Genomic DNA, 27,446 nt, shown 5'->3' with positions numbered 1-27,446 from the left:
AGTTGGAAGTAGTTGTGCTGCGATTTGCTGGTCACAGTCGAGGCCATTTACAAGCCGGAATGCAGCTGATTTGTGTTACTTTACAATGTCGCTCGGCTACACTTTGCTCTCTGGTTGTGCAGCCCGTGTCACAGCCAAAGCCGCCATGTAGTTCTAGCCTACGTTGCTATAAACAGCCTCCTGCTGCTCATAAATAAGTTATGATTTAGTCGCTGCGTAAGAGGAGTCCGACAGGGAGATACGGAACTCGGAGCCCCGTGCCACTGTACACCGGGGGCTGATATCTCTGCAGCACAGTCACACAACGCCGGCCAATCACAGCGGAGCGGAAGTGACGTAGACGCCGGAAGTAGTCGCTGTGCTTGCGTTCTCATGACAACGGCTTAAATGCTCCTGTGCTGCAGCCTGTTACCTTCCTCTACCAGCGGCCGGGTGTAGGCAGATCTCCCACTATGGACGGGACCCGGGTGAGCGATGTGCCTGCCCCGTAGTCACCCTACGTGATACCTGACTGCAGTAACCGTTATTGTAGTGGGTTATACAGCAGCAGATAATGGAGCACTCAGTGTATGAGTCCAGCCCCTGCAAGATACGGGATACGTCACCTGTGTCCCATCAGACGGGAGCCCTCCCATACTGTTGGTTACTATCATATTGGTGGGGTTCCCCAGAGGGGCAGCAGCCACAACCCTCACTTCTTCAACAAAGTCCCCCCAATTCTTGCCCATTGGAATGAGCGTCCGTGAACAAATAGTAGTTTGTACACGGACAGATGACGACATGTATGGGGTGACGCTTGTTACCGAGGAGCCCATTGTAACCACATTCAGTGTTTCCTCCATTGCAGCAGAATTACCGCTTCTAGCGCTTCCCTCGCAGGACAATAACTGCATCCAACACCCCGCCTTCCAGTGGAATAACCTCCTTTATCACCCTCCCCCTCACAGGGCTATGGCCTCCCCCCAGCGCCCGTCTCCACAGGCCGCCATGGCCTTCCCCGGCGCCCGTCTCCGCAGGGTGACGGCCTCCCCCTGACACCAGTCTTTGAGGGCGATGGCACCCGTTACCTCAGGGCGATATGGCCCGCCCCCGGCGCCCATCTCTGCAGGGCGATGGCCTCCCCCTAGCACCCTTTACCTCAGGGCGATATGGCCTCCCCCCGGTGCCCATCTCTGCAGGGCAATAGCCTCTATTTTGGCCCAATAAAAACACAATTTTTAAAAAATATTTTCAGGTGTTGCTGCATTCGAAGACCCACAATATTCTGACTTGCCCATCCACGGAGCTGTGCGACGGCCTGTCTTCTGCGTGACAATTTGTAGTCTTGGGTTTTTAGTCACTCTATTAGGTTTTATGGGAGGAAGAATGAGTAGAAAGCAGTATTTTGGCTTTGTTTTTACCGTGTTCACTGTGCAGGATAAATAGTGCTTGTTTTAGTGTTATAATGTGATGAGACCTAATGAGAGAAAAAAATTGGGGGTCTCAAGGACCCACTAGTGTTAAATTGTAAGCAATCTCACCAAAGCCTTTGCTATAAGCTGAAACCCTCAACTTTTATTGATATGTAATAAAATATATTAGAGTAGCAATAAATTAAAAACATCAGAGTCTCAATACCAGGGCCACACCTATAACACTTGCTGCAAAAGGTGCGCGCTACCCTGCAGCAGTACACTGCTATAGACTGAAGATTCAGCAAGTGATTAGATCCCTGCATGAACTGCCAGCATGTGTAATAAATGCTGCCAGGTAAACTAAGGCCTCATGCATGCGGATTTCCGCAGCAGAAGACCTGCGAGTCACTGCAAAAATGTTTTAAATGCTTGCCGGCGATCGCGGATGCACAGCTGATGATCCGTCTGGGAAAAAAAATTTGCAAGCCCAAACTGCCTTCCCCCTCCTCCCTGCTTGGTCTCCAAGCAACCAGAGAGGTATCTGCCGGTACTGGTGTACCTTGTTGACACCGGAAGTGACAGCCAGGTGACGCCCCCTGTTCCTGATTGGCTGGATGGTCCTCAGTGTCTTAGGTCCTGGCACTCCAAGCACTCTGTTCTCCCTTGTCGCTCTTGGCGGTCCTCAGGCTCTCAGGTCTGCCGTCTCGCTCCTCCCGTTCACTGCATCTGTGGCTGAAGGGCTGCGACACCAGAAACAACTGGGGGACGGGGCACACTGCATGGCATCATCGAGCTCTCAGGTCTGCCTTCTCACTCCTCCCGTCCTCTGCCTCTGGGGGACGCTCTCTGCATCTGTGGCTGGAGGGCCGCGGTGGCGGGGGGACCGTACAAGCTGTCTGCATGGCCCCAGTAACAACTTTACGGTGGCTGCCCGGGTGGGGGGCAAGGATCTTACACGGGTGGCTATCTTCTGGCAGCGTGGGGATTCATTTTTGCCTGGGATGGATGGTTAGGATTAGTTTTAGTGTTAGGCTTAAATTATTTGCTGTAAATCCCTCCATGTTACTGCAGCCCCGCTCTCACATGGAAGCATTTACAGCTAGAAATTTAAGCCTAACACTGAAACTAATCCTAACCCTCCATCCCAGACAAACATGAGTCTCCACGCTGCTAGGACCTTGCTGCAGGCAACCAATCAGCAGCTTGGGGGGCGTACACTGGGCGGATACAACCCACACAAGGTCTCCACCCATACTTGTGGTGGAGACAAGATAAACCAGTACCACATCTGCCTACAAATCCGCAATTTAATTGTGAATGCATTTCGGATCACTTGCTTCCATGGGCTTAAAGGGGTTATCCCGAGGCAGCAAGTGGGTCTATACACTTCTGCATGGCCATAATAATGCACTTTGTAATGTACATTGTGCATTAATTATGAGCCATACAGAAGTTATAAAAAGTTTTATATTTACCTGCTCCGTTGCTGGCGTCCTCGTCTCCATGGTGCCGACTAATTTTCGCCCTCCGATGGCCAAATTAGCCGCGCTTGCGCAGTCCGGGTCTTCTTCTTTTCTGAATGGGGCTCCGTGTAGCTCTGTGTAGCTCCGCCCCGTCATGTGCCGATTCCAGCCAATCAGGAGGCTGGAATCGGCAATGGACCGCACAGAAGCCCTGCGGTCCATGGAGACAGAGGATCCCGGCGGCCATCTTCAGCAGGTGAGTATGAAGACGCCGGACCGCCGGGATTCAGGTAAGCGCTGTGCGGGTGGTTTTTTTAACCCCTGCATCGGGGTTGTCTCGCGCCGAACGGGGGGGGGGTTTAAAAAAAAAAAAACCCGTTTCGGCGCGGGACAACCCCTTTAAGTCTTAGATCAGCTTTTGCAGGATAGACTCCATGAGCCTCTGTGCTAAAAGACCAACACCATAACATGTTTCACCAGGACTCTGGCATAATCAGGTGTATAGGAGCTATACTTATAGCCCAGCTTCTGGCAGGAAATAATAAAGCTGGAAGGCGGGTTCAATAGTAGCCAATGAAATGTCATAATGTCATAGTGACTCAGGATTCTTTCTCTGACATACTGCTATCACAGCCAATCACAGCAGATATTTGTGACAGACAATGAGACGACATCTAAGAAACACCATCACAACAGTTGCACGTGTGCAGTAGCAGAAAAGTGTCTGATAGACCACAAAGGCTGCAGAAACCCCCCTGGAAATGTGCTGCAAATACCTGCACAAGGATGTCCGCGTTATGTCCCCACATGCACGCCAAATGCACTTAGTATTATAGAGAGTTAAGAAAGTGCAATAATGCAACGGGCCCTAAATATACCGCAGGGGCTATAGAAACACATTAAAATTTGCCAAAATTGCCTGCATACAAATATGAATGTCATGCTCCCATATTTACCAAATCCTGTCAATATTCCGAACATATAGGTTTGGAATGATGGGAGGTTATAGAGAATAAGGATAACTTCTCTCTCAAGATTGAATATCTCAATTTGGTAATTAAGCGGCATAGAAAAACCAAAACATTGTTTTTGCATATGCAATCAAATGGCAGGCTGACCATATATTTATTTAATTGCCATATCTTTAGCACATAGCGGTGTACTGCTGCATGGTAGTGCCATTTTCAGCAAGTATTGGTCGTGACCCTGATATTTGTGCATAATCAGCAAGGCAGGATATTCTTTCTCTTAGGCCCCCTGTCCACGGGCGTTGTGAAGTCCCGCTGCGAATCTCAGCCACGAGAGCCGCCGCCCGGGAGCAGGAGCCGCTGCCGAATCTCCGCCGGTTAGCCCTATCGAATAGATAGGCTTGCCGCGGAGAATCGGGGCAATTCACAGCATGCTGCGAATTGCCCGCCACGAGCGGAGAATCGCAATGATTCTTCGCTCGTGGACAGGGGCCGGCACTTTCCATAGCAATGCTATGTAAAGTGTCGACCGACATGATTCGCCGGCGGTTTACTGCCGGCGAATACACGTCCGTGGACAGGGGGCCTTAGAGCGGTTTTGCCTATTGTATTACATTCACTCACACTACATTGATACTCTGATCTTTTTAATTCATTGCTACTATAATATATTTTATGACATATCAATAACAGTTACTTTTTAAGGGGACCCAACTGTGGGCTTCAGCTTATGGCAGAGGCTGTGGTGGGATTGGTTACGATACCTAATGAGTCATATTTCTTTTTAATTATTTTTTTCCCCACTAAAATAAGGAACTAAGTTAAAAAGTTGTTTTTTTTTTGTTTTTGGGGTTTTTTTGGCTTCATTTGAAATTTACCATTTCATTTTCAATTGTTCACTTGATTCTGTGATCATTCATATAATACACTGCAATATGTCTGGAGGGCTATGTATTACTGTTACTGCAGATGTGATTGGCTTAGTAGGCTTTGAAGCTGCTGTTAGGTATCTGGAGACCATGGAAGCACATTAACCACCCCCACCACGCTTCCGTGCAATCACATAACAGACGACCGATGGACTGACAGAGGGCCTCCTCCACCTCTGTTAACCACTTAGATGCTGTGGTGAGCATGTAAGCAGTTAAGCAGCCTCGTTTAGGTGATCTGTATCTCATCATTAGAGATGAGCGAACGTACTCGTTTCGAGTACTTACGCACCCGAGTACCGCCATTTTCGAGTACTTCAGTACTCGGGTGAAAAGATTCAAGGGGCGCCGGGGGGCGGGGAGAGGCGTGGCGGTGCGGGGGGTAGCAGCGGGGAACAGGGGGGAGCCCTCTCTCTCTCCCTCTCTCCCCCACTCCCCACTGCTACCCCCCGTGCCGCCACGGCACCCCCCGAATTTTTTCGCCCGAGTACGGAAGTACTCGGAAATCGCGGTATTCGGGCGAAAAAGGGGCGTGGCCGAGCACGTTCGCTCATCTCTACTCATCATGTATCAAGGCTAGAGGCTGTACAACAGGGTACTAGAGCCTCCATGGCCAACTGTATCTCATCATGTATCCAGTATGCGAGAAAGACGAAAAAGATCCCGCGCCGTGGAAGAAACAATTTTCTTTTTAATGTAGCAACGCATTTCGACAATCTCTGTCTTTGTCAAGCTTACATATGTCAAGCTGACAGTTGGCCATGAAGGCTCTAGTACCCTGTTGTACCGCCTCTAGCCTGGATACATGATGAGATACGGTTAGCCATGGAGGCTCTAGTACCCTGTTGGACCGCCTCTAGCCTGGATACATGATGAGATACGGTTAGCCATGGAGACTCTAGCACCCTGTTGGACCGCCTCTAGCCTGGATACATGATGAGACACGGTCAGCTATAGAGTCGTACAGGTTCTGTATGTTATCCTGCAGTACAGTTGATCACAGCTACCATATCCCCTAAACCAAACCCCTCTGTACTCCGCCTGATAACATGCTCCCTGTCCTGCTGACTGCAATCCCTGCTAGCCGTACTCAACCGCCCCCTTCAGTCATACCGATTCAACCACTATTTGGCTCAATTTGACCATTGTCTATCGGGCTTCCCCAAAAATAAGACACTGTCTTATATTATTTTTTTGCCCCAAAAGAGGCACAGTGTCTTATTTTTTTTTTGGGGGGGGGGGGGATCTTATACTCACCTGGCCCGCAGTGTCCCGATGGTCCCCGGTGGCCCTGTGGAAACCTTCAGGGTCCTCCCCGTCTGCCTTTTCAGCTTTATTGGGAACGGGGCTTTGAATACCCCGCCTCCAACAAAGTGAGCGCTGTGATTGGCCAATCACAGCCACTCAGTGAATGTTACCTAGGTCCTATTTTCGGGGGAGGCCTTATATTTTAAGCCTCCCCAAAAACCCAGTAGGTCTTATTATCGGGGTAGGGCCTACTTTCGGGGAAACGCCTCGCTGTACCATGCACATCTCCACTAACTATCTAGCAATTAGGAAGGTGGGGAAAAGGTTGGGAGGCGGGGTTGCGTATTTTTTACGCGTGTATGAGTTGCAGCGCATCCGCTAACCCAATGGTGCCTTTCCCCACCTCCCTGTCTGGTCGCCAAGCAACCTGAAAAGTATCTACCTACAAATCTGAAATGTAATTGCTGATTAAACGCTTCCATAGAGATCAATGGCGCGGTCCGCACGGAACCTGTGCTAAAGTGGGGCATGCTGTGATTTATTTCTTGCTCGCAGAATCCGTAAATCAAATCCGCATGTGTGCTCGGAGGTGAGGACGCTTCATGCTTTCCTATGGGGGACATGAACAGCGGATTCCCCATGTGGGTGCTGATTGCAGATTCTGCAATTGAAATCTGCCCTCGTGCATGAGGCCTGAGGACTATTTCACACCTGCGCCCGGGATTCAGCTTTCCCGCTCCATTTGGGGAGCAGGAAAGGGGAATCCCCGAACGGACTATGATGGGGTCCGTTTGGCTTCTGCTCAGCTGCCCGGATTTTAGATGGAAGTAATGCATCGCTTTTTCTTCCGGTATTTTGAGCTGCGGCGGCACTTCCAACCGGAAGATGTGGACCCGGCCTAATGCACCTGCGCAGCACCATAAGGCTGGGTTCTCACAGGCCGGATTCCCGGCTGAAATCTCGCGGTTTGGCCGCAGCGAGATTTCCGCCAGGAGAAGCGCTGGTTCAAAACCTGCTGGTTTTGAAGCAGCCTGGCCGCTCGCTCTTCCCCTGCGGCCGGCGCTCCCATAGAGGAGAGAAAGAAACATGAATTGTGGTGATGTAGGTATTACTCTGCGAGCGGTCTACTGTGTATTCGGCGGCGGTCCGCAGGCCGTGGCACCTGTACAAGTCATCGGCGTCCCGCAGTCTCTGTCTTGTATATAAGCTCTGACCTATCCGTGAAGGACAGAAGGTTCTATGTACTGTGTATTCGGTGGCGGTCCGCAGGCCGTGGCACCTGTACAAGTCATCGGCGTCCCGCAGTCTCTGTCTTGTATATAAGCTCTGACCTATCCGTGAAGGACAGAAGGTTCTATCTACTGTGTATTCAGCGGTGGTCCGCAGGCCGTGGCACCTGTACAAGTCATCGGCGTCCCGCAGTCTCTGTCTTGTATATAAGCTCTGACCCATCCGTGAAGGACAGAAGGTTCTAACCTTTATAATCCGCCAGTTTATCTGAGGGATATTGCTGTGGGGGAATTAAGGAGATCTGCGTTAGCAGTGTTGTGTAAAGGGACTCTCCTGCGCCCTACATGAACACTGACTTTTGATGATGGGGAAGCGGCAGCGGGTAAGTAACTATATTATTTCATAGATAAGGACCGTGCCGGACAGAAAGTGACCTGATATCACAGTCATTACTATATGAATAATAGGTGTATGTATCATTGGTCACACCGGATGATGATGCCTAGTAGTATCACTGCATATCGTAGTCACACTAGTGTGTGTGTGTATATATATATATATATATATATATACACACATTAGTGCAACTACAGCGAAGCCTGCTCTAGAACGTTGCAGTGGTTTGTGTGGTAACAGCCTTATAATAGATGTGGGTGCTGTATTTACATTCAGTACCAGACTGCGGTACCTTTACACGGAGCAGCAAGCGTCATTCAGATAGTCGCTCAGAAAAGTCATTGAAAAGTACGAACGACAGTCGTTTGTTTTTACACAAAGTGATGATTGTTTATTAGTCATTTGCTGAGATATCATTCGTAGAGGAGATCTCCATGTAAGTTTGTTTGCAGGTTGTTCTAGTAGGAACGACTGACTTTACACCAGATAACTTTTGATCAACCAGCGACTATTTTTTGGTAAGCTGAAAGGAACCGACTAGAGATGAGCGAACGTACTCGTTTCGAGTAATTACTCGATCGAGCACCGTGATTTTCGAGTACTTCCGTACTCGGGTGAAAAGATTCAGGGGGGGGGGGCGGGGGGCGCCGTGGTGGAGCGGGGGGGTAGCAGCGGGGAACAGGGGTGAGCGCTCTCTCTCTCCCTCCCCCCCCCCACTCCCTGCTGCAACCCCCCACTCACCCACGGCGCCCCCTGAATCTTTTCGCCCGAGTACGGAAGTACTCGAAAATTGCGGCGCTCGGGTGAAAAAGGGGCATGACCGAGTATGCTCGCTCATCTCTAGAACCGACTGATCACTCGTCACCGTGTCTGTGGCCATGCTTACACTGAACGACTATCGTTTGACTTTGCTCTTTTAAGTGATTATTCAGCCGATAGGTCCATGTAAAAGTACCTTTATACTGGATCTATACATAGGAAATGTGTCCAGGTAAGTACACACAACTGGTGATCTTTCATTGCCCTTTTAATCTCTACATGGACGCAATGGGCACAAGTTACTCTGTGCGCTGTGTGAGGCAGCCGGCTCAATACATTTTACTTAAAGGCAATGTGTCATGAAAAAGTGACCTATTGTGTTTATCAAGTTTTAATGTTAACCCCTTAGTGACGGAGCTTTTTTGCTTTTTTCCCATTTTCATTTTTTTCCTCCTCCCTTTAAAAAAAAAAAATCATTACTCCTTTATTCATCCATCGATGTCGATGTATGAGGGCTTGTTTTTTGCGGGACCAGTTGTATTTTTCAATGGTACTATATATTGTACCATATAATGTACTGAAAAACTTTTTAAAAATCGTAAGTGGAGAGAAACGAGGAAAAATAATGACATTCCGCCATCTTTCGGTGCCTACTGTCTCCACGGCGCACAAACTGCAACAAAAATGACCTGATAACTTTATTCTATGGGTCATTACGATTACTACAATACCAAACTTATATAGTTTTTTTTGCTGTACTGCTTGTATTTTTTTTTAAAGATATTTAAATTTTTTTAAAATTATTTTCTGTCTCCATTTTCTGCTCACAATAACTTTTTTATTTTTCTGTCGATATAGTTGTGCAGGAGCTCATTTTTTGCAGTATGTCCTGACGTTTCCGATGGTAACTTTGAATACAAACAAATTTTTGATCGCTTTTTATTACATTTTTTGTTGGAGATAGGGTGACCAAAAAAAGCGCATTTCTGGCATTGTTTGTTTTTTTTTTCGGACGTCGTTCACCGTGCGGGGTAAATGATGCATTACCTTGATAGGTCTGACTTTTACTGGCGCAGCGATACCAAATACGTATTTTTGCTTTATCGTTTAGATTTTTTTTATTGCAAATATGGCAAAAGGGTTTTGGTTTTTTTTGGAATTTCTTTTTTTTTTTTTTAATAAGTAAAACTTTATTGCTTTTATTTTTACACTTTCTTTTAGTCCCCAGGGGGGAACACAACCAGCGATGCTTTGATTGCTCCTGCAGTATGATGCAATGCCATAGCATTACATCATACTGCATTCTGACAGGCAGCCTACCAAGCTACCCCACGGAGACGGCTTGATAGGCAGTCTGTCCAGACAGCCATGGGGGCCTTTCAGAAGGCCCTCGGCTGCCACGACACCTGCACGGCTCCCCCGATCTCACTCGGGGGGGGGGCGTACGAGACCCCCAAACATCGGTCGGGGGATTTAAATGCTGCTGTCAGAATTGACAGCGGCATTTGAAGGGTTAACAGCCGCGATCCGCCGTGTGGCCGATTGCAGCTATTGGCTGCGGGTGTCAGCTGTAATAAACAGCTAACGCCTGCACTGTATGGAGGGAGATAGTCGCGCTATTTCACTCCATACACGTCCTGCAATAACAGCACGTAAAAAGACTATTGGACTATATTAATAAAAAATCCTAAAATCCTGCAGTTTTCACACTGACCATAGCCTGACATTTGATGTTGATCACTTTTTGGCAGTCATCTCGTTTTCCTCACAGCCAGGCTTATAATGGAATAAAACCTATATAAATAATCCAGGATCCACCATTCACAATAGATGTTGGTCACAGCGCACCTTCTCCTGCTCCCGCACAGGTCACAGAGCATGCCTAGAACACTCCTATAGAAGTTCATGGGTCCTTTCCTTTCTACTGTGTCTACAATCCATGAGGCTGCTGTAAAGCATCTCTCGAAATGCTCTTATCTACAGCCCATGCACGATGACCGCTCCGATAGTCACGTATAGCCAATAAAGTTAGAATATCTACAATCAGAAAACAAAAATGGAACATCTAGTTTTAATTAGTTAAAAATGTAGGTGGTGCATTCCCTTCAAAGCAACCCTCTGGTTCCAGGAAAAGCTCTATCCCAGCACTGGAGGGAGGGGTGTAATGTATTACCCGTAGTTGATGTTCCTCTAGTCCGTCAGTTCCAGTTCCCGTTTTTGGCCATCCAAGTGGCCAATGTAATGTTCAGACTACCTAATCCCCACAGTGCATTGGTAGTGTTTAGGAGGACATTAGGGCTCATGTCCACTGCGTAGTACATGTGCGATGCACGGCCGCATACTACTTGGTGAATGGAATCAATGAAAGTCAATGGACTTTCATTGATCCATACACATGAGTGTGTAGATAGGCACAAGAAATAGATCACAGCATGCTCTATTTCTCTGCGGACCATGCAGCGTGAGCCCTATACATTGGTATAGGCAGCATATGAAACGCTCTCCATACGTAATACAGGGGATTAAAAAAAATTAGTCACACAGCGTGTGATATGCGTCAATGCGCAGTGCACTCGCACCCATACACGGTCTCTGCCGCCAGACCCGCTGTTTACAAAATCAGTAAAATACAGCGTTTTAGCAACACGGCTGTGGATATGAGGCCTCACTGCGAAAATTAGGTTTATAATAATATGATAATACGATATTGTTCTGTGTTATTACTGCATGATCAATACCAATTAAATCATATGCACAAAACAAAGCAATATGGAAGAAAATCATCTTTATTATCACAAATCAATTAAAACCTCAGGTGGTACATTATCCTAGATAAACCAGCAATACACCGATGGGGCGCGTGTTACTCAATATAAACCTGCCAAATACTGTGGTAAGGGGGGGTACACTTGCCTCGGGATCGCTGACCTCTCGTACCAGATATGGCGCACCACACGGGTAAACACGGCTCAGGGATAGCGTACCTCTTTGTCTGGCTCCTGCCAGCCTTTATTTTACAGCACGTCACATCACGTCAGTAAGCACCCCAACTTGGGTGGGAGTCCAGGGGAGTCATCCCTGTCGGACTCTTGCCTTTTCAGGCCACCAGCCTGCAGCACCTTCCTATGCTGCGCTGGTCCTCTCTCTCCCTTGTCTTTGGCAGGAAACGGCCTTTTATTTGGTTCCTGCTCTACCCCTTGGTTAACCCTCGCACCAGTAGTCCTGTCTCTGGCCCTCTACAGGCCCTTCTGTGCACTGCACTGCTACAATACATACAAATGTTACGATAACCTAAACACTAACCTATACATGTATACAGAGCTCTGAGTCATTGCACCCCAACGTGTGGTTCACCCTCCGCCTCTTCTGGGTTATTTTAATATTTGTACCTATTTGTGTATAAGATATAATTGGTGTTACTTATGAGTACATGCAACATACCGTCTCCTAGTATTTTAACATTTTATTTCTCTTCTTGCCAATCCCAGGCACCACCACGTGCCCTCCCGCCAACACCGAGGTAAATGGCATTATACCAGCATTTGTACTAATGGCATATATTGCCTTTGATTTTGGTTGACTTTATTTTTTTCTTCTTCATGTGTTCGCATGGAAACCTTCTAGTTTTTTAAGCACATATCAAGGTAAGTAGGATTATTTGTTTTACCTATTTAGAATTTACTTGTGAATTTGTTGAAAATGGTTTTCTTTAAAATTGGTATTTTCTCTTCAGAGGATGAAATCCCAATTAGCCGTTCAAAAAAGAAAAAGGTCAAGTCATCTACTAATGCATTAGGTAAGAGCCATGTTCAATTCATACCTAGTTTTACACATACATCTCCTTTCACATCTGCTCCGGCACAAAATGCTGGACAGAATAGTACAGCATGCTGCACTGTCTTGTCCAGGAATATGGCCGAGGGCTGGAGGGAAGCCAGATGGACCCTATTATAGTGAATGTGGGGCCTTCTAGGCGAGCCAATTCCCGTTTGAACTAGCGAGTGACGTCACTGCTAACTCTTTGCACTTGTGCAGTCTGTTCAGACAGGCAAACGCGTCGTTGGCTCGTTCAAACGGGAATCGTTCAGACCCTGTATGAGCAAAGAAACTGACCGCTAAGTGAACGAGCCAACGGTGAACTTTATGTCTGCATGAGATGAACGATGAACGAAAAGCGAATGATTCTTGTCGTCGTTCAGTCATTGGCTGTGTTTAGGCCGAATTATTATCCTTCACTTTCGCTCGTTTGAACAATTTTTTTGAACAATAATCATTCTGTCTAAAAGCACCTTTATACCGCCTTCACACAGGCGAGAAAATTGTGCGAGATTTGTGTGTTGCGCATATATGAACCCCATTCTTTTGAATGGGATCATACACATGAGCGATGTTTTCCCGCATGGCACCGCGATGCTATGCAGGAAACAAATCGCAGCATGTTCTATCTTTTTGCATGCTCTTGCATCGCAACCCCATTGTTTTCAATGGGGCAGCAGCAGCATTGTGAGGTCTCCCATTGAAAACAAAGGAAAAAGCTCAGCCCTGTTGAAGGTTTGCTTCTTCCCCGAAGTGCTGCAAGGCTGTTTTGACATGAAAAAGCCTCGCATCCTCGGGGTGTTCACATGGTGTGAAGCGCGATATGGGGGTGGGAATCATGGCCCCCGAATCGCACTCGCCAGTATGAGGTTAGCCTTAGGCCGCCTGCAGACGGCCTGGTCAGATCCCGCTGTGAGAATTCTCACAGCGGGACCCGACCCAAGCCCCAACAGAGAGCAGCGCGTCACTCACCTGCTCCCACGGCCCCAGATCTTTCAAGTGCCGGCTGCCGCCCAGCCGGCGCATGCGCAGACCAGAGCCGGCGACCGGGGAGTGACATGCTGCGACTTGTTTTCTGCGCGGGATTTCGCGCAGAAAAATCGCAGCTGTCTGCATAGGATTGCATGTTGTAATGCAATCCTATGCAGGCGTGTACGGGCAGAAATTCTGCGGGGGAATCCTGCCGTGGAATTGTCTGATGGCATTTATTTCCATCATAGGACATAATCCGACATTCCCTCTTTTTGCTCCTGTGATAGATTGCCGACTGCTGGTGTGAACAGTCTAAAACGGAAATATCTAATCCTAATGCTTAAAAGTCCTAACTTAATTTCTTAATAAACAGAGTGACTAATTCATAAGACGTATTAAGAAGAATTAATTATCCCGGGAATTAATTTTAGAAGGCGATCCTCTGAGCTCGGATTGGAACATGAAAACATGATCTCATTACAGTAATATAAATTCCGGCTCTTCCCCATAATAAGGGTATCCGTCACCATTTACATGCTAGGATAATGAAATTATATAGCAACAATCCACGAGCCAAACTAATATCTATTGCCAAGGACATGTATGTACATAAATAAAACTCTAGACTAACCTCTAGGGGAAGCATCGTAGAATAATCCTTTACAAAACCCATTTACTTTGGAAATTTCAAAAATGAAATCTGTGAATGGATCAGTGCCATTTTCACAGTAACCTAGCATGTAAGGCCGAAAAAAAGACACATGTCCATCCAGTTCAGCCTATTACATCCCAATGTTGATCCAGAGGAAGGCAAAAAAACAAAACAAACAATGAAGTAGAAGACCATTTTCACCATTTAAGAGCTGATGATCAGTGTATGTATTCAGTGCAGTGTATAGATTGCTTTTATATCACAGGAGCCAATAAACGCCTTGGAAGACCCCCGTTGTGACTTCACAGAGTGCGTTTCTAGCTCAGCCTGCATGTTTGTTTCACAAGGGAGTGAGTGATACGGTCCTGCCAACCACGGATTATCTCCTGGAGCAACAAAGGCTCAGGCTGGTGTAATCTAGCCCGTCCAATCCTTCCTTCTCTCAGTGTCTGCTGCCGTGGAACATTTATGCTGCCTCCACGCACATTAAAAGTGTCTGCCGAACCTGTCGAAATCAGCAGATTGTGCCAGATTTTATCAAATCTGCATGACCGGCTTAACCTTCTCAACGTGTTCTCTAGATCTGAATGACCACAGGAGAATTCTATATCTTGCTACAACTGAATATATCGAGCCAGTATGATGTAGGACTGCGGGTTTTTCCAGATAAGGTCTCCTTCACACAGGCGACACCGCATCACTGCGAGTAAATCACTGACATATCGCATCGCTGCACCGTATGATATGGCTGCGATTTTTTTCGCAGCAATACCGCGATTTTGTAGCGCTACAAAATCGCATGTGACGCTACAAAATCACGCAACTTTGTAGCATCTGCTACTGTCAAAGTCGCATTGCATCCCATGCAAACCGCGTTTTCGTGCAATGCAATGCAACAGAGAGGAAGGCTCCCTAGAGGAACATGGGCTACAAAACCTCGCGTGTCGCGGGCATATCGCCAGACTTGCGAGGTTTGTGTGTCGTTTTGTAGCATGCTACAAAACATCTCATGTGTGAAGGAACCCATAGGAAAGCATGGGCTTCTCATACATGCGATTTGTAGCATCGTAGCAATGATACAAAATCGCTCGACTTAGTCGCCAGTGTGAAGGAGGCCTAAAGGTAAGCAAATAACAGGAAGGTCTAAACATCTATTGGTATTCGTCCACTACTACTGTGTTTGAGCTAATGCTGGATTATTGGAATTTAACCGGTCTTTCCAATCTCCCTGCATACAAGACTGATTTTTTTCTAACAAGATTTAGCCATTTTTTGTATATGTAGGCCAACAAATGAAAACTTTCAAAAGGAAAAAAAATCTATATACTGTGTATCAATTACTATTGCTTTCTTAATTAAAGATATAGCAGTACGTTCAGATATGTGCCGGCTTGTGGTGATAGTGATGGACAGCGGTAACAAATGTTTTATTTTTGCTTTGTACTTAGCCTTGCATTACATGAATGTTTTATCTTTATGTATGTTGACGACCTGCCTTGCTTGCAGATGATGTTGTACAGGAAACAGCTTTAAAAACTTCAGAAAGTAAAGAACCTCTTACACCTGAAAGACGAAAAAGGAAAAGAAAGAAGCCTGCAGGTAAATTGGATAATATGATATAATACGGGACTGTTCAGATATTTAAAGGGTTTGTCTAGTTGTAAACTATTGATGGCCTATCGTCAGGATAGGTCACGAGTAGTAGATCTGAGGCGGTCCGTTGCCAGGTACTCCATCAATCAGCTGTTCTATGGGCCTTTGTGCTCCTGCGCTATGATGATTTTTGCAGGAAGTAGACAGCTCCGTTCCCACTGCAGTGGCCCAGCTTGGTATTGCATGCCAAGCTCCCATTGAAATCAATGGGGGAAAAAAAAGAAAAAGGAGGGAGATAAGTGTAGGGATCCCAAATTCAATCTCCTCTCATATGATGCAAAGGATGAGAGAGATAAGGTCAAAGAGTAACGACTCACGTGACAACCGCAACACGTCTAATTCAAGCGAGTCTCTCCTAGTCCTAATGCTGAAAAACAAGGAGACCTGATGTGATGTTTCAGTGCAGGATCTCCCTCTATAGGTTAGATTAAATCGCCCAATAATCCAAGGCCGTATAGGAGAAGTGTAGTTCATATGAATTTAGGTAGAAGGTAAGGATCCTCTAACTCACTAATCAACGTATGTGAAAGAGTACTATCACCCTCTGTGGTACAATCACACTCTATTAATTCGATCTAAAATCAATGGATCTTCTAAAATATAGTCTCAATTGATTCTATATTGGTTCTATTATTCACAGAGGCAGAGGGATACAAAGGAAAGGCTTTTCAACAAATATTCACTGGGTGTATCCCTTAAAATATAACTTTTATTGACAAATATATATAAAATGTTTGGGCCTCACAGATTTTTTATCGGTTCTTTTCCAGGGTTCTATCTACTGCTCTGTTTCTGTTTTGTTTTGTTTTGTCTGTTTTTTGTGAGGCCCAAACATTTTATATATATTTGTCAATAAAAGTTATATTTTAAGGGATACACCCAGTGAATATATATTGGTTCTATTAGTTCAACGTGTTTCCCTGGAGAATAGAGTTTATCAGGAACCAAGTTGCTCCATAAATGGAAAATAGCTCCACTCATCTGTCTGTAGGTGCTTGCAGGCTAGGTCTCATGCTAAAATCCCAGTGCAGCAAATCAAATTATGTCGCAGATGATAAGATAGTATCTGGTTACATGCCTAATCTAAGGGAAATATACCTGCCAAGCCGTTAAAACTCCAGAAAAGCAAAAAATCTATCTAGGTTCCAATCCCTCCGCCTAGAGAACCATATAAAGGTAAATAAAAAAGGAGCAAAACCACCAGACCAGATGGTGGACTGATGGTGAACATTTGTTCTGGTAGCAAGGGGCTGAGCATTGTGCATAACCAGCCAGTCTAATGGGCTTCTTTCTGGTGATTCCAATATCCCCAGCAAGCAGTAGCTTGATGTCCCATGGATAAGGAGGGGCCTGGAACACATCTGTTACCCAAAGGTCTGTACTTGCCTGGCTACAGCCTAGTGAAGCTGAAAGAATTTGGCTACTTATCTCTCTGTTTGGTGACACACTGACCCAACGGAAGTGGTGGTCACTGGGCAGCTCCGTTCCAGCTTCTCTACGGTCAGTCAAAGTCACCTACCCAGCTAAGCTAGATTGACAGGTTATATTTGCATTTAGGCAGAGACTTGCCAGTCAAGCCAAACCATGCAGTAAGAAGTCAAAGGGAAGCCTTTCAGTGCACACCTCACCAAGTGCCGAGCTCTTCTAAAAAAATAAACACATTTTGGTGCATGTCATATTAGTCTCATAATTTGCGACTTTCCTTGCCTCTCCCCACTTTTAAAAAATGGTGGGGAAAAGTGGATGGGTTATTTGGTAGAGGTGTATGGTCTCTACCGGTCCAACAGATTGCCTGTTACTTTCAACAAAAATTGGAGCAAATTCTAGCACAAATCTACTCCATGCCCTATTTGCACATAACGTAAATGTGCGATAATCGTTGCGTCTAAACTCGAAGCCATTGTGCACTATTCGTTTGGTTTTCGTTTGTTGCTTGGTTTCAGCCTGCATAAAAATCATTGTTGGTTTGCTCACTTCTCGCTACGTGTAAACACATAGAATGTGAAGCACTGAGTGAGAAGTTAGCGATTCTCAGCGATGTTCTGCATGAGTGCTATTACCTAGCAGTGACGTCATGTACTCATTCAGACGACAGTTGTCCCATGTAAATGGGGCATTAGCAGGTGTAGATTTCAATTTTTGATATGAGAGCAGCCAAAAATGGGGCCACTGTAATTTTAATAAACTCTGTTCTATAATTCTAATAACTTCATAAAAAGTTTCTTTTTCTTGTATTCTTTTTATTGTAGAAGCTGAGACCTCTTTCATCAAGCAGAACCTTAATACTTCCATTACCCAGAATGGTGGTAATGTAGACTCCCATCCTCCAGATGAAGGAATTGTCCGCAAACCTCGCAGAAGAACAAAGTAAGTTCTGTGGTGGTGTAGTGTACCGTGTAGCTAACTGCGAATACCTAGTTATCTGAAAACCTGTTTAGGTGAGTTCATAGCTATCAAATCACCTTAAAGTCAGTTATTTACATATGATCACCATATTTAGCACAAGGTTTTTACTGTTGATCAAGAAAATAAATTCTTGACTGATCTATTTGCAGTCAATTCAGCACCATAAAATGTATCTTCTCTACTAGGAAAACTAGTTAAAAGTTTCACATATCTGCGGGAGTGCTGGAAGATTTTTGCAACTTTTCTCGTGTCTGCTGTTGGAGCAGCTTTCTCTTTCACTGCACCGTCTTGTAATTCACAAGTTTTGGATCAGGTGGTGGTGAGCCGGTCTGCCTTTTTTTATCACTAGGAAAGCTAGGCCTGTAGAACATGGATTTCCTAATGACCTGGGTGTAGAAGATGAAGATATCGTTCCAGATGGACAAATAAGACTCCCAGAACATCATCCTGTGTTCATCGTACCATCCCTGACAAGTCAACCTGTAGGCAAATTATTTGTGGAGAAGAATAGTAAGTTCAATTTATAAGTACGTTTCCTTAAGAAAAGAGAAGTTAGGGACCATGGCATCTCAGTCGTTGGGGCTCCCTCTATTGCTTATTGCCTACCACACAATGCTTTATCTGTTAATGATGGGACACCACGGCAGCCAATGGCCTCTGTGTCTGCCATGTACATTAGTCTGAGGTTCTGCCCGAGTCAGGATCTAATAGACTAGCTGTCTATATGTAGTAGTGGCATGGTACACTGTAGTACATGAGTAGTGTAGTCTTATTATTCAAGCGATCAAACGATCGCATCTCCAAATGCTGTTATGGGGCTAAAAATATAGTAAAAAATGTTAAACAAACTGCTAGTTTTAAAAATCGCAATCTTTTGCAGTGAGTGCTGTAAAATAAAAACAATTTACAACTAAACCCAAAATTGCTGTTTTTGTTTGTTGACTTCCTTAAAAACAGAAAAAAAAGGAATTAAAGTCTTATATACCCTAAAATGGTACCAAAAAAACTCCCAAAACTCATCTAGTAAAGAACAGGCCATTGTAGAGCTCCATCAACAGAAAAAATAAGATGTTAAAATCTGATATCTCCTTAATTGTATGAATTCTCCGAATAAATTTCTTATTTATGTAAGCACCATAAGAAAAATAGCAGAATTGCTGTTTTTTTTTTCTTAATCTCACCTACGAAAAAAAAAAAGGGATCAAAAAAATTACATGTGTACGAAAATAGTACCATTGAAAACTACGTGTCCCGCAGAAAACAAACCCTCATACAGATCTGTCAACGGAAAGGTAAAAAATGTTATGGGACTTTGAATGGGGTGGCAGGAAAACAAATTTGTTTTGTTTAAGTTTTTTTTTTAAGCGTTTCTTATGCAAAAAGTTGTTGTTAGCTGTTTAGTCATTCACGACCCTCGGCGATCCTAAGGGCTCATGCTCACGGCCATGACGGGCTCCGCAAGCGGAATACCGCAGCGGAGTCCGTCACGGCGCCCCCCTTCACCCCAAAGACCCCATACTCCCCTCCGGATCCACTGCGCATCTCCCGCATCACGCGCCGGTGCGCATGCACAGTACAGCGCATAGCTCAGCCGGCAGTGTCATATGACGCAGACAGCGGTGGGCGGAGCACCTATTCACACTATACTTCCACTGTGCTACAGCAGAAGTTTAGCGTGAAGGCCGGCTTCCATTGACTACAATGGAAGCTGTCCGCACGTATTCCCGCGGCAAATAGGACATGCCGCGGGTTATTTCACGCTGCGGAATTCCGCGGCATTAACATTGAGCTATTAGGTTCAATAGAACCTAGTAGCTGCGGTGAAACGCTGCGGAAACCCGGCCGTGGGCATTAGCCCTAAAGGCGAGCTCCGTCTATGTTATGTGAAGCTTAGCAAATCCTAAACATAACTACATAAATTCGCCTTAATCATAGAGATTCCTATGTTGTCATTTATTGTATGTTTTAGGAAAATTTCAAGCTGCAGATCGTTCTGCGATCATCAAAACCACAGAACATGTGGATGATTTCCTGGATATTAAACCTACATGGAGCAGTATGGATGTATCTCTCACTGTGCATCGCAGCTTTAGGTACACACACACATCAGGAGATATTGCGGGTATGCGGTCTCTTACTTTCTAACATTCCCGCTTCTTTTCAGGATAATCGGGCTGTTCTGCAGTGGCTTCTTATCTGGGTACACATTGTGGAACGTCGTGGTGATTTACATCCTTGCCGGCAGCCAGTTGACTTCTCTACCTAAGCTGCTTGAAGTTTACAAAGATTTGGCATATCCATCTCAGTGCTTCCTGTATTTGCTGTTGGCTCTCAGCACCGTTTCTGCATTTGACAGGTACTACAGTCCATAAATAATTCCAAGTTACCTTTTTGGTTACTTTTATTTCACTGTTTTTTATTGCTACTGCAAATGATTCAGCTTTTTTTTTTTCCTACTAGGATTGACCTAGCTAATGTGGCAAATGCAATTCGAGGTCTTGTTACACTGGACCCATCAGCCGTGGCTTCATTAAGTAAGTAATACTAGTTTATTAATTTAGCGCATCCCTAAGAACACAACTGCTATGCATGCTTCTTCCGTCTTAGGGCTAATGCCCACGGATGGATTTCTGCCGCGGTCCCCACGGTGGAAATCCGCGATGGAATAATGCAGCTATTAGGTTCTATTGAACCTAATAGCTTTTCTGTCTGTCAGTGCTCACATGCGTGAATCTGCCACAGATTTCCACTGCGGGAAAAAAATTGCAGCATGTTCTATTTCACCGCTTTTTTCCACAGTGGAGGTCTCCATTAATATAGTATTAAGGAGAGCACGGAAAAACGCGTGTTTTTCCCGCGATCACAAGCGAGGACTTTTTGTTTACCACCACGGTACTCTGGCAGCGTAAATCCACGGGCGTACCCTGCTCCGTCCGTGGGCATGAGCTCTAAATGTGATGTGATGCAATCACAATGATCCCACCTGAATACAACTTTATACTTTATATTTATAAACAGATGATACTTCTTATCCTAGTTCTTTGAGTATATATCTCATATGCAGACCTATGTGTCTCCATGGTTACATAGTACAAACTGTATAGTAGTTCTTTACTATGTACATGATCAAGAATTGGGAGACAGATGGGAGTATAGAACTATACAGGCTTTGTTTGTAATCCTTGAGACATATAGGCCATATTGGATCTGTAGACATGAAACTTAAGGCAACTTATTGCAAGTTGCTTCATATTTTTCAAGTTTATATGCAATTAGTTATAAAGGTGAGCAGAGTCTTTAACCCTTTGCAATCCAATTTTGGATTCAGGGTTTCCTAGGGGGCTTTCTCTTTCTGTCATTATACAATGGTGCCGTCTGCTGGCTAGAGCCGGTACTGCGGTAAGGGACATGCTGGAGAGGCCCCCGACAACAGAGCAGCCAGTAATATACAGTAAGAATACCCTGCTGTACATCTTCTGACATCGGAGCTGTACAGCCTTCAATCAGAATGTCTTCAGACGTCAGACAGTGGATTGGAAAGGTTTAAAGGGTGGTTCTCCCTTTTTACTTTTGATGGCCTATCCTCAGGATAGGTCATCAGTACAAGATCATCGCTTATTAGCTGATCCTCCGGTCTGCTGTCAGTGAAGCAGAGCTGGACGTCTGCATCAGTGGTCAGGGTCAGAACTGTAACAGGTGGCTTCACACCCATTGAAATTAATAGGACAGCCTCAGGGGTCTCATGCCATTCCTGCTTGCATCACCGCTGAGGCCAGTGATCAGCTGCAGTGGTTATGTAGATATACGCTACATCATCACTGCAGGCAAAAAAGCTAAGATATGTGGGGACCAGACGTGGATTGTACAGGTATGTTATGATTGTTTTTATTTCTTATTTTATAACATTTTCTGCTGTTAGGTCAGTTTCTTCAAACAACTCCTTTAAATGGATGTCTCACCCTGCAGTATCCACCCTTAACAATTTTAACACTTTCTGTCATTAGTAATTATCTGCAGATAGTTGTGATACTGGTGCATCTTGTCTCCACCCGAAATATGGGTGGAGACCTGCAGAGTGACAGGTAACGCCTTGTTAACGCCCTATTAACGCCCCCCTCAGCTCTTGCATCCTTTTGTGACATGGCCCTGGCAGCTAACACACGTCGCCGACGGACTTCCATCTGTGCTTGCTTTACCCCGGCGCCGATGACTTCCATCTGGGCTTGCTTTGCCCCAGCGCCACACTCATACCTCTCCTCCGCTCCGTTCCCCCTGCAGCCGGGCACGCTGTCACTCTCCTCCCCACTTCGATGCCCCGCTCACACCTATGCTTCTCTACTGTTCCCCCTGCTGCCTCTGCAGGTGGGCCGGGCTGTCACTCTCCTTCCCTGTCGTGCCGCTCACTGCAGCTTTTCCCCGCCGGCTGGGACAGAGGGGACATGTGTAAGCTGGCAGGACCATGTCACAGAGGAATGCGGGAGCTGAGGCTGCATACTCCGCCCTTCCCTGTGGCTCTCGCCAGCGGCTGCATACTCCGTCCTCCTCTGTCAGTGTCTCCACACACAGCAGCAGGGACCTCAGCGAACACAGTTACAGCAAGGCCGCCTTCTGATGCTGTGTCGGTGGGGGGGACATGGACGTTGAGAGCGGGGAGTCCGGCTGGGAGATATGTGACCTGGGAAAGGGGAATGGGCTGTGCATGTGGGGAGGTGTGTGTGCGCCAGCCAATCCCCACCTCTGGCTATCACCTAGACGTACTCTCTAACTCGGGACTCCCAACCCATGTCTCCACCCATATTTCTCGTGGAGACAAGATGCACCAGTACCAATAGTTGTTTTCATCTAGAGACTTTTTTATAAACTTAAAGACACTGCTTAAGGTCCTGCCAGAATAATAGACAATCAATATATGCAGCTAATGTATATATTAGTGATTGCTCTTGCTCGTCATCCCTAAATGTAACATCCTCTGTTTTCAGTGTATTTTGTTGCTCTTTTTCTTGCACTGAGTCAACAAATGACAAGTGACAGGATAAATTTCTACACACCTCCAACGCAGAATGGCAGCTTGTGGTAAGATCTTACTTTTGGTATTACTCATTCTGATAAGTACATTTTAAAGATTATTTACTGCCATGGCTTAAACGGCTTTTACCACTAAAGACCCTTTTCCCCTATCCAGTGTATGTTTGTTGGGGTTTCTACCGTTGGAACCCTCCCATAATCCTGAGACTGGTGCACTTGAATACCCCATGTGAATGGAGCGGTCGCACGCATGCTTTCCCTCCACTCCATTCACTTCTGAGGGATGGAAAGAGATTGTCAATCTCCACCTGTTCTATAGAAGTGAATAGAGTGGCGGTTAGCATGCGCACCAACTCTCCATTCACATGGGACATTCAGGTGCGCTGGTCTCAGGATTACGGGAGGGTTCCAGTGCTCAGACTCAAGCAATCAAGCATTTATCCTGTGGATAGGGGATACATGTCTTAATGGTAAAATCTCTTTAAAGGGGTTTTCCAAATAAAAACTATTGGTAACCTAATCTCAGGATAGGTCATCAAAAGTTATTTGCCAGGGACCTGTCACTCTGGTTTCCAAGCGATGAGCTGATAGGCTCGTCCGACTGTCAGTGCAGCGGATCAGACATGTGTCATAGGGGACAAGTGCCGTAGCTGTCTTCATTCCCATTGAAATCAATTGGAGCTAAAGCTGGCTATTACACTTCCGCCTCCAACACCGAGGAAGCACACTGAAGTGAAGCCAGCTAAAGCATTTCCACTTCCGTTCCTTATGACGCAGATCTAGCCTGCTGTTTGACAGCAAATCAAGTGATCATCGGGGAATCCGAAAAGCGGGTCTCCATTGATTAACTATTGATGACCTATCCTGAAGAAAACCCATTTAAATGCATTTATATGAACTTAAAACTATGTTTATCAGATATGTTTTCCGTGTGTGTCTTTAAAGCTGGATTATAATTGGATCTGAAGGGGCTATAGGTCTTGGCCCTGGCTTATCCCAGTCCTTGTGGCCCTGCTGAAAATAGATACACTAAAAAATAGTTATCAGTCCAGCTAGATAATTATATTGGACCTTTTAAACAGGTCGATAATTAAAGCGCTCTGATCAGTATGTGATCACTCCAGCCAATCACTGGCTGCAACAGCCATGTGCTGCAATCCCCGACATTACCACTGGGGCCAGTAATTGGCTGGAGGGGTACGACATGTATATTACTGCACAACTTTAGCCAATGTAAATGCAGACTAGTGCGAGAATATTAACCAACAGTAGTGCTGAGCTGCTAGGTGATTCTGTAGAGAAGACCCCTTTGATTTTTAAGATTTACAATATATGTTGGATGGTTTAAGATATCGTTTCTTCTCGCATTTTGTTTATAGTACAGATTTAATCCTTCTGGATCAACTAAGTAAAAGTCTCCCGTCTGCTTGTTTGTTTTATAATTCTAGGCAGGAAGATACAGAGACTGAGATCCTTCGGCCTTGGATTGTTGTCAATTTGGTGGTAACTTTGCTGGTCGGACTTGCCTGGCTATTTCTTTCATGCCGGCCAGACGTGGATCACAGTGAAGGTACAGTCTTTTTTTTTTTTTTTTTTAAGGAAACGTTTATTGGGTATTCTCATACAATACAAACATGCATAGGAAGAGATATCAGCAGTGTTTTGTAAATTTCAGTAATCAGACCTCTTGTAGTCTTCCTTTGCTTTGTAATTACATATACCCTTTTATTTATTTCCCCTCAAGATTCCGAACCTGGGAAATAGTAACTAAAACATAAAAACAAGGTTTTACCCTCGACACGACCGTCATCACAGCAAGCATTCAATATCCTTGGGCATAGTGAGGAGTAGAAAAAGAAAAACCTCCACACTTCCTCCTGGCCGAGAAGCTAGCCAGATGCGCCTGATGCAGTATTAGGGCAGTCAACCCACTGGCCTAATACTTCTACCTAATATCTTAGCAAATTTGGCAGGGCAGCCTCATGCCATATATGTCATCTTATATAGAGGGATGACCCCATTCACTTCATGCTGCCAAGCAGCCCTAGTAGGCTTTTTTGGATGTTTCCAGTTAAGCAATATAACTTTTTTACTATAAAAGAGCAGCGATTTATATAAAGTACGTGTTACTGCGTCAACCGGAATGTCCTCCACAAGGCCAAAGAGACACATTTTAGGATGCAGGATGTGCAGGGCCCCTAGGTGCGCTTCCATAAACTTGAGGACATCTCTGCAATAGGTCTGCAAAACATGGCATTCCCAAACCATATGCATGATTGTGCCCGCACTCATCAAGCATCTTGGGCAGTCTGCATTGGGGATTAGGCCCATAGTACACAAACAGGTGGGAATAGAGTAGATTCTATGTAGGAACTTGACTTGGATCAACCTGTCTCCTGCACAGATCAAGACCGGCCCTGAGCTGGCCAAAAGGCCATCCGAGTCTAGGTCCGATATGTCCAAGCCCCACTTTTCAGGTACAGTCTCCTTTACAGAACTAGAGAACAAAATAAAATTATGCATGCTAAAAAATATATGATTTATCAGTGTGGTCCTATGTGACTGCATTAAAGGTGTACTCATGGCAGCTGTCATTAAAGGAGAAATCCAGTCAATAGGATTCTCTGATGTCACACATACGTGTGAAAGATTATATACTTTATGGCCAAAACTATATGGACAGCTGTCCACATTATTGAGCTCATGGCACATAGTAAGGGCATGTAGTAATGCCCTATCCTTTGCATCACTCACTACAGAGTTCCAAACTGCCTCTGGCAGAGACATCAGCACAAGAACTGTGTCAGGAGCTCCATGAAATGGGTTTCAATGGCGGAGAAATTGCACATAAGCTTAAGGCTACCGTGTGCATAGTGAATGGTGTAAAGCACGTCACAAGAAGAGGTATTGTATTCTCTATTGTGATCAATCACATTTTACTATCTGATAGATAAATCTGGGTTTGGCAACTTCTGGAAACCGCTAACTACTAGAATGTGCCAACTGTAAAATTTGGTGAAGGAGTAATAATCTATAGGCCTGTTCTTTGTCCCAGTGATGTAGTGCTGAAGCTCCAACAGTGGTCCTGGTTTTGGTTTACAAGTGGGCAGCTCGTGGCCACCACAGCCAAACTACTGGCATCACCTTTCAGTGAAGGGAGCCATGATGCCAGAGGTATGGCACATGATTGCTAAAACCACTGATTGTACTGCAGCCAAAGCCTCACTGTTCAACAGACTGGGGGAAGACCACTGGAGCTGCAGCACTGAATCACCAGGGCAGAGAACAGTGACTATAGTAGAAAACCAATAAATCTTTCAATATAGGTACCGGTCTCATATTCTTTTACATCGATTCTCTTCACTGCTCTATTGTTTATAGCCTGTGCAATACTACCGCCACAAGCAGCAACTAGCCACCTAGTCTCAGGATGTTCCCAAGATCAGTTATTTACTGTATAGGTTCATAGGTATCAGAGCCAGGACCTGAGTCACTGTAGGTAGTGGGAATAAAAGTGAAGTTTGTTTTTCAGTTAATTCCTTTTTAGAGCCTTTTTTTTTAATGGGGCATTCGAGCAGCCGCAAGTGATGGCATATAACTTGCTAATTAGTACAAGTCCCAGCAGTCAAGCCCATACCAATCAGCAAGTGATGACATATCCTAATAATCTGCTGTCACTTGCTGTAGCTGGTATACTCCTTTAAAACTGTTTTCCCAACTTAGTTATAACCACATCATAAGCCACAAACATCCATTAGGTTCCTGTCCCATCTCTGGCACCTATGCGTATATTGATAACAGGGGTTCCCTGACCCATCTGGTGAGGTGGCCATGTGTGCGCATGGATTTCTCGATTCACTTCTAGGATGTTACATATGCTGCTGGGATCTGTTGTTCTAGGCTTCCTAGCAGCACAGACCTCACTTGGTTAATTGATTGAGCTGGATGGGTGTGGTACTTCCTGCTAGCCAATCTCCTGGGTCTGTGCTCACATATAAACCCTGTGAGGTCTGTGCTGCTAGGAAGCTTAGAACAACAGATCCCAGCAGCACACGTAACATAGGAGAGTTATGGCCGACCCTCCATTTGTTCTCCATTTTGATGTGGCAGCTGTTTTACCCAGTGGGTTGACAATGGATCCCAGAGGTGAGAGCAGCACCCATTTGGCATTCATGGTATATATATTATGTGATTATGTCATAAATGTCCCCTTATATAAATATGGACATGGAAATGTTTTCTTGGAGTATTTGTTGTTTTTTTTTAAGGATAACATTTTAATTTATCTTTTTAGATTCCATATTCCTCCCAGAAGAAAACTACCCAGACATGGAGAGGGGGATGACAATTCATGCATGAATTGTGCTCAGACATCATCATCAATGCCTTTGTGTTTTTATACTACTTTGTACACATTTTATACACCTTTTCTATCTTGTTTTTATACTTTTAGAAAATAATATATATTTTTCAATTGTACTTTCAGAATTGTACATTAAATATATTTCGATACGTTCCTTTTCTGTGTACTTGCT

The 27,446-nt window shown here is 45.2% G+C and overlaps 1 protein-coding gene across 2 annotated transcripts; it reads left to right on the top strand.

Moving 5' to 3' along the window:
* The first annotated feature begins 344 nt into the window (after positions 1-344).
* TMEM237 (transmembrane protein 237) lies at positions 345-27,423 on the top strand. Of its 2 annotated transcripts, XR_010786366.1 has the most exons (14): positions 345-467; positions 11,876-11,907; positions 12,012-12,031; positions 12,121-12,183; positions 15,334-15,426; positions 17,730-17,847; positions 18,236-18,396; positions 19,856-19,979; positions 20,051-20,242; positions 20,347-20,420; positions 22,866-22,959; positions 24,360-24,481; positions 25,316-25,388; positions 27,206-27,423. XR_010786366.1 is itself a non-coding variant. In XM_066575695.1 (13 exons), the coding sequence occupies exons 1-13, from the start codon at positions 453-455 to the stop codon at positions 27,268-27,270; spliced, it is 1,173 nt and encodes a 390-aa protein (XP_066431792.1). In that variant the 5' UTR covers positions 345-452; the 3' UTR covers positions 27,271-27,423. The 2 variants fall into 2 exon arrangements, 1 of the variants encoding a protein (XP_066431792.1); XM_066575695.1 differs by lacking the exon at positions 25,316-25,388.
* Positions 27,424-27,446: the final 23 nt, after the last annotated feature.

The sequence above is a fragment of the Eleutherodactylus coqui genome, chromosome 8 (genome assembly GCF_035609145.1).
Source record: "Eleutherodactylus coqui strain aEleCoq1 chromosome 8, aEleCoq1.hap1, whole genome shotgun sequence".
Lineage (NCBI taxonomy): Eukaryota > Metazoa > Chordata > Amphibia > Anura > Eleutherodactylidae > Eleutherodactylus > Eleutherodactylus coqui.
The sequence above is the reverse complement of the archived record's forward strand: the minus strand, read 5'-3'. Positions and strand labels throughout refer to the sequence as shown.

What these genes read in the sequence shown, in the direction of transcription:
- TMEM237 (XM_066575695.1), top strand. An exon ending in GTCATCTACTAATGCATTAG is followed by an intron (nt 12,184 to 15,333) that starts GTAAGAGCCATG and finishes CCTTGCTTGCAG; the next exon opens with ATGATGTTGTACAGGAAACA. An exon ending in ACTGTGCATCGCAGCTTTAG is followed by an intron (nt 19,980 to 20,050) that starts GTACACACACAC and finishes GCTTCTTTTCAG; the next exon opens with GATAATCGGGCTGTTCTGCA.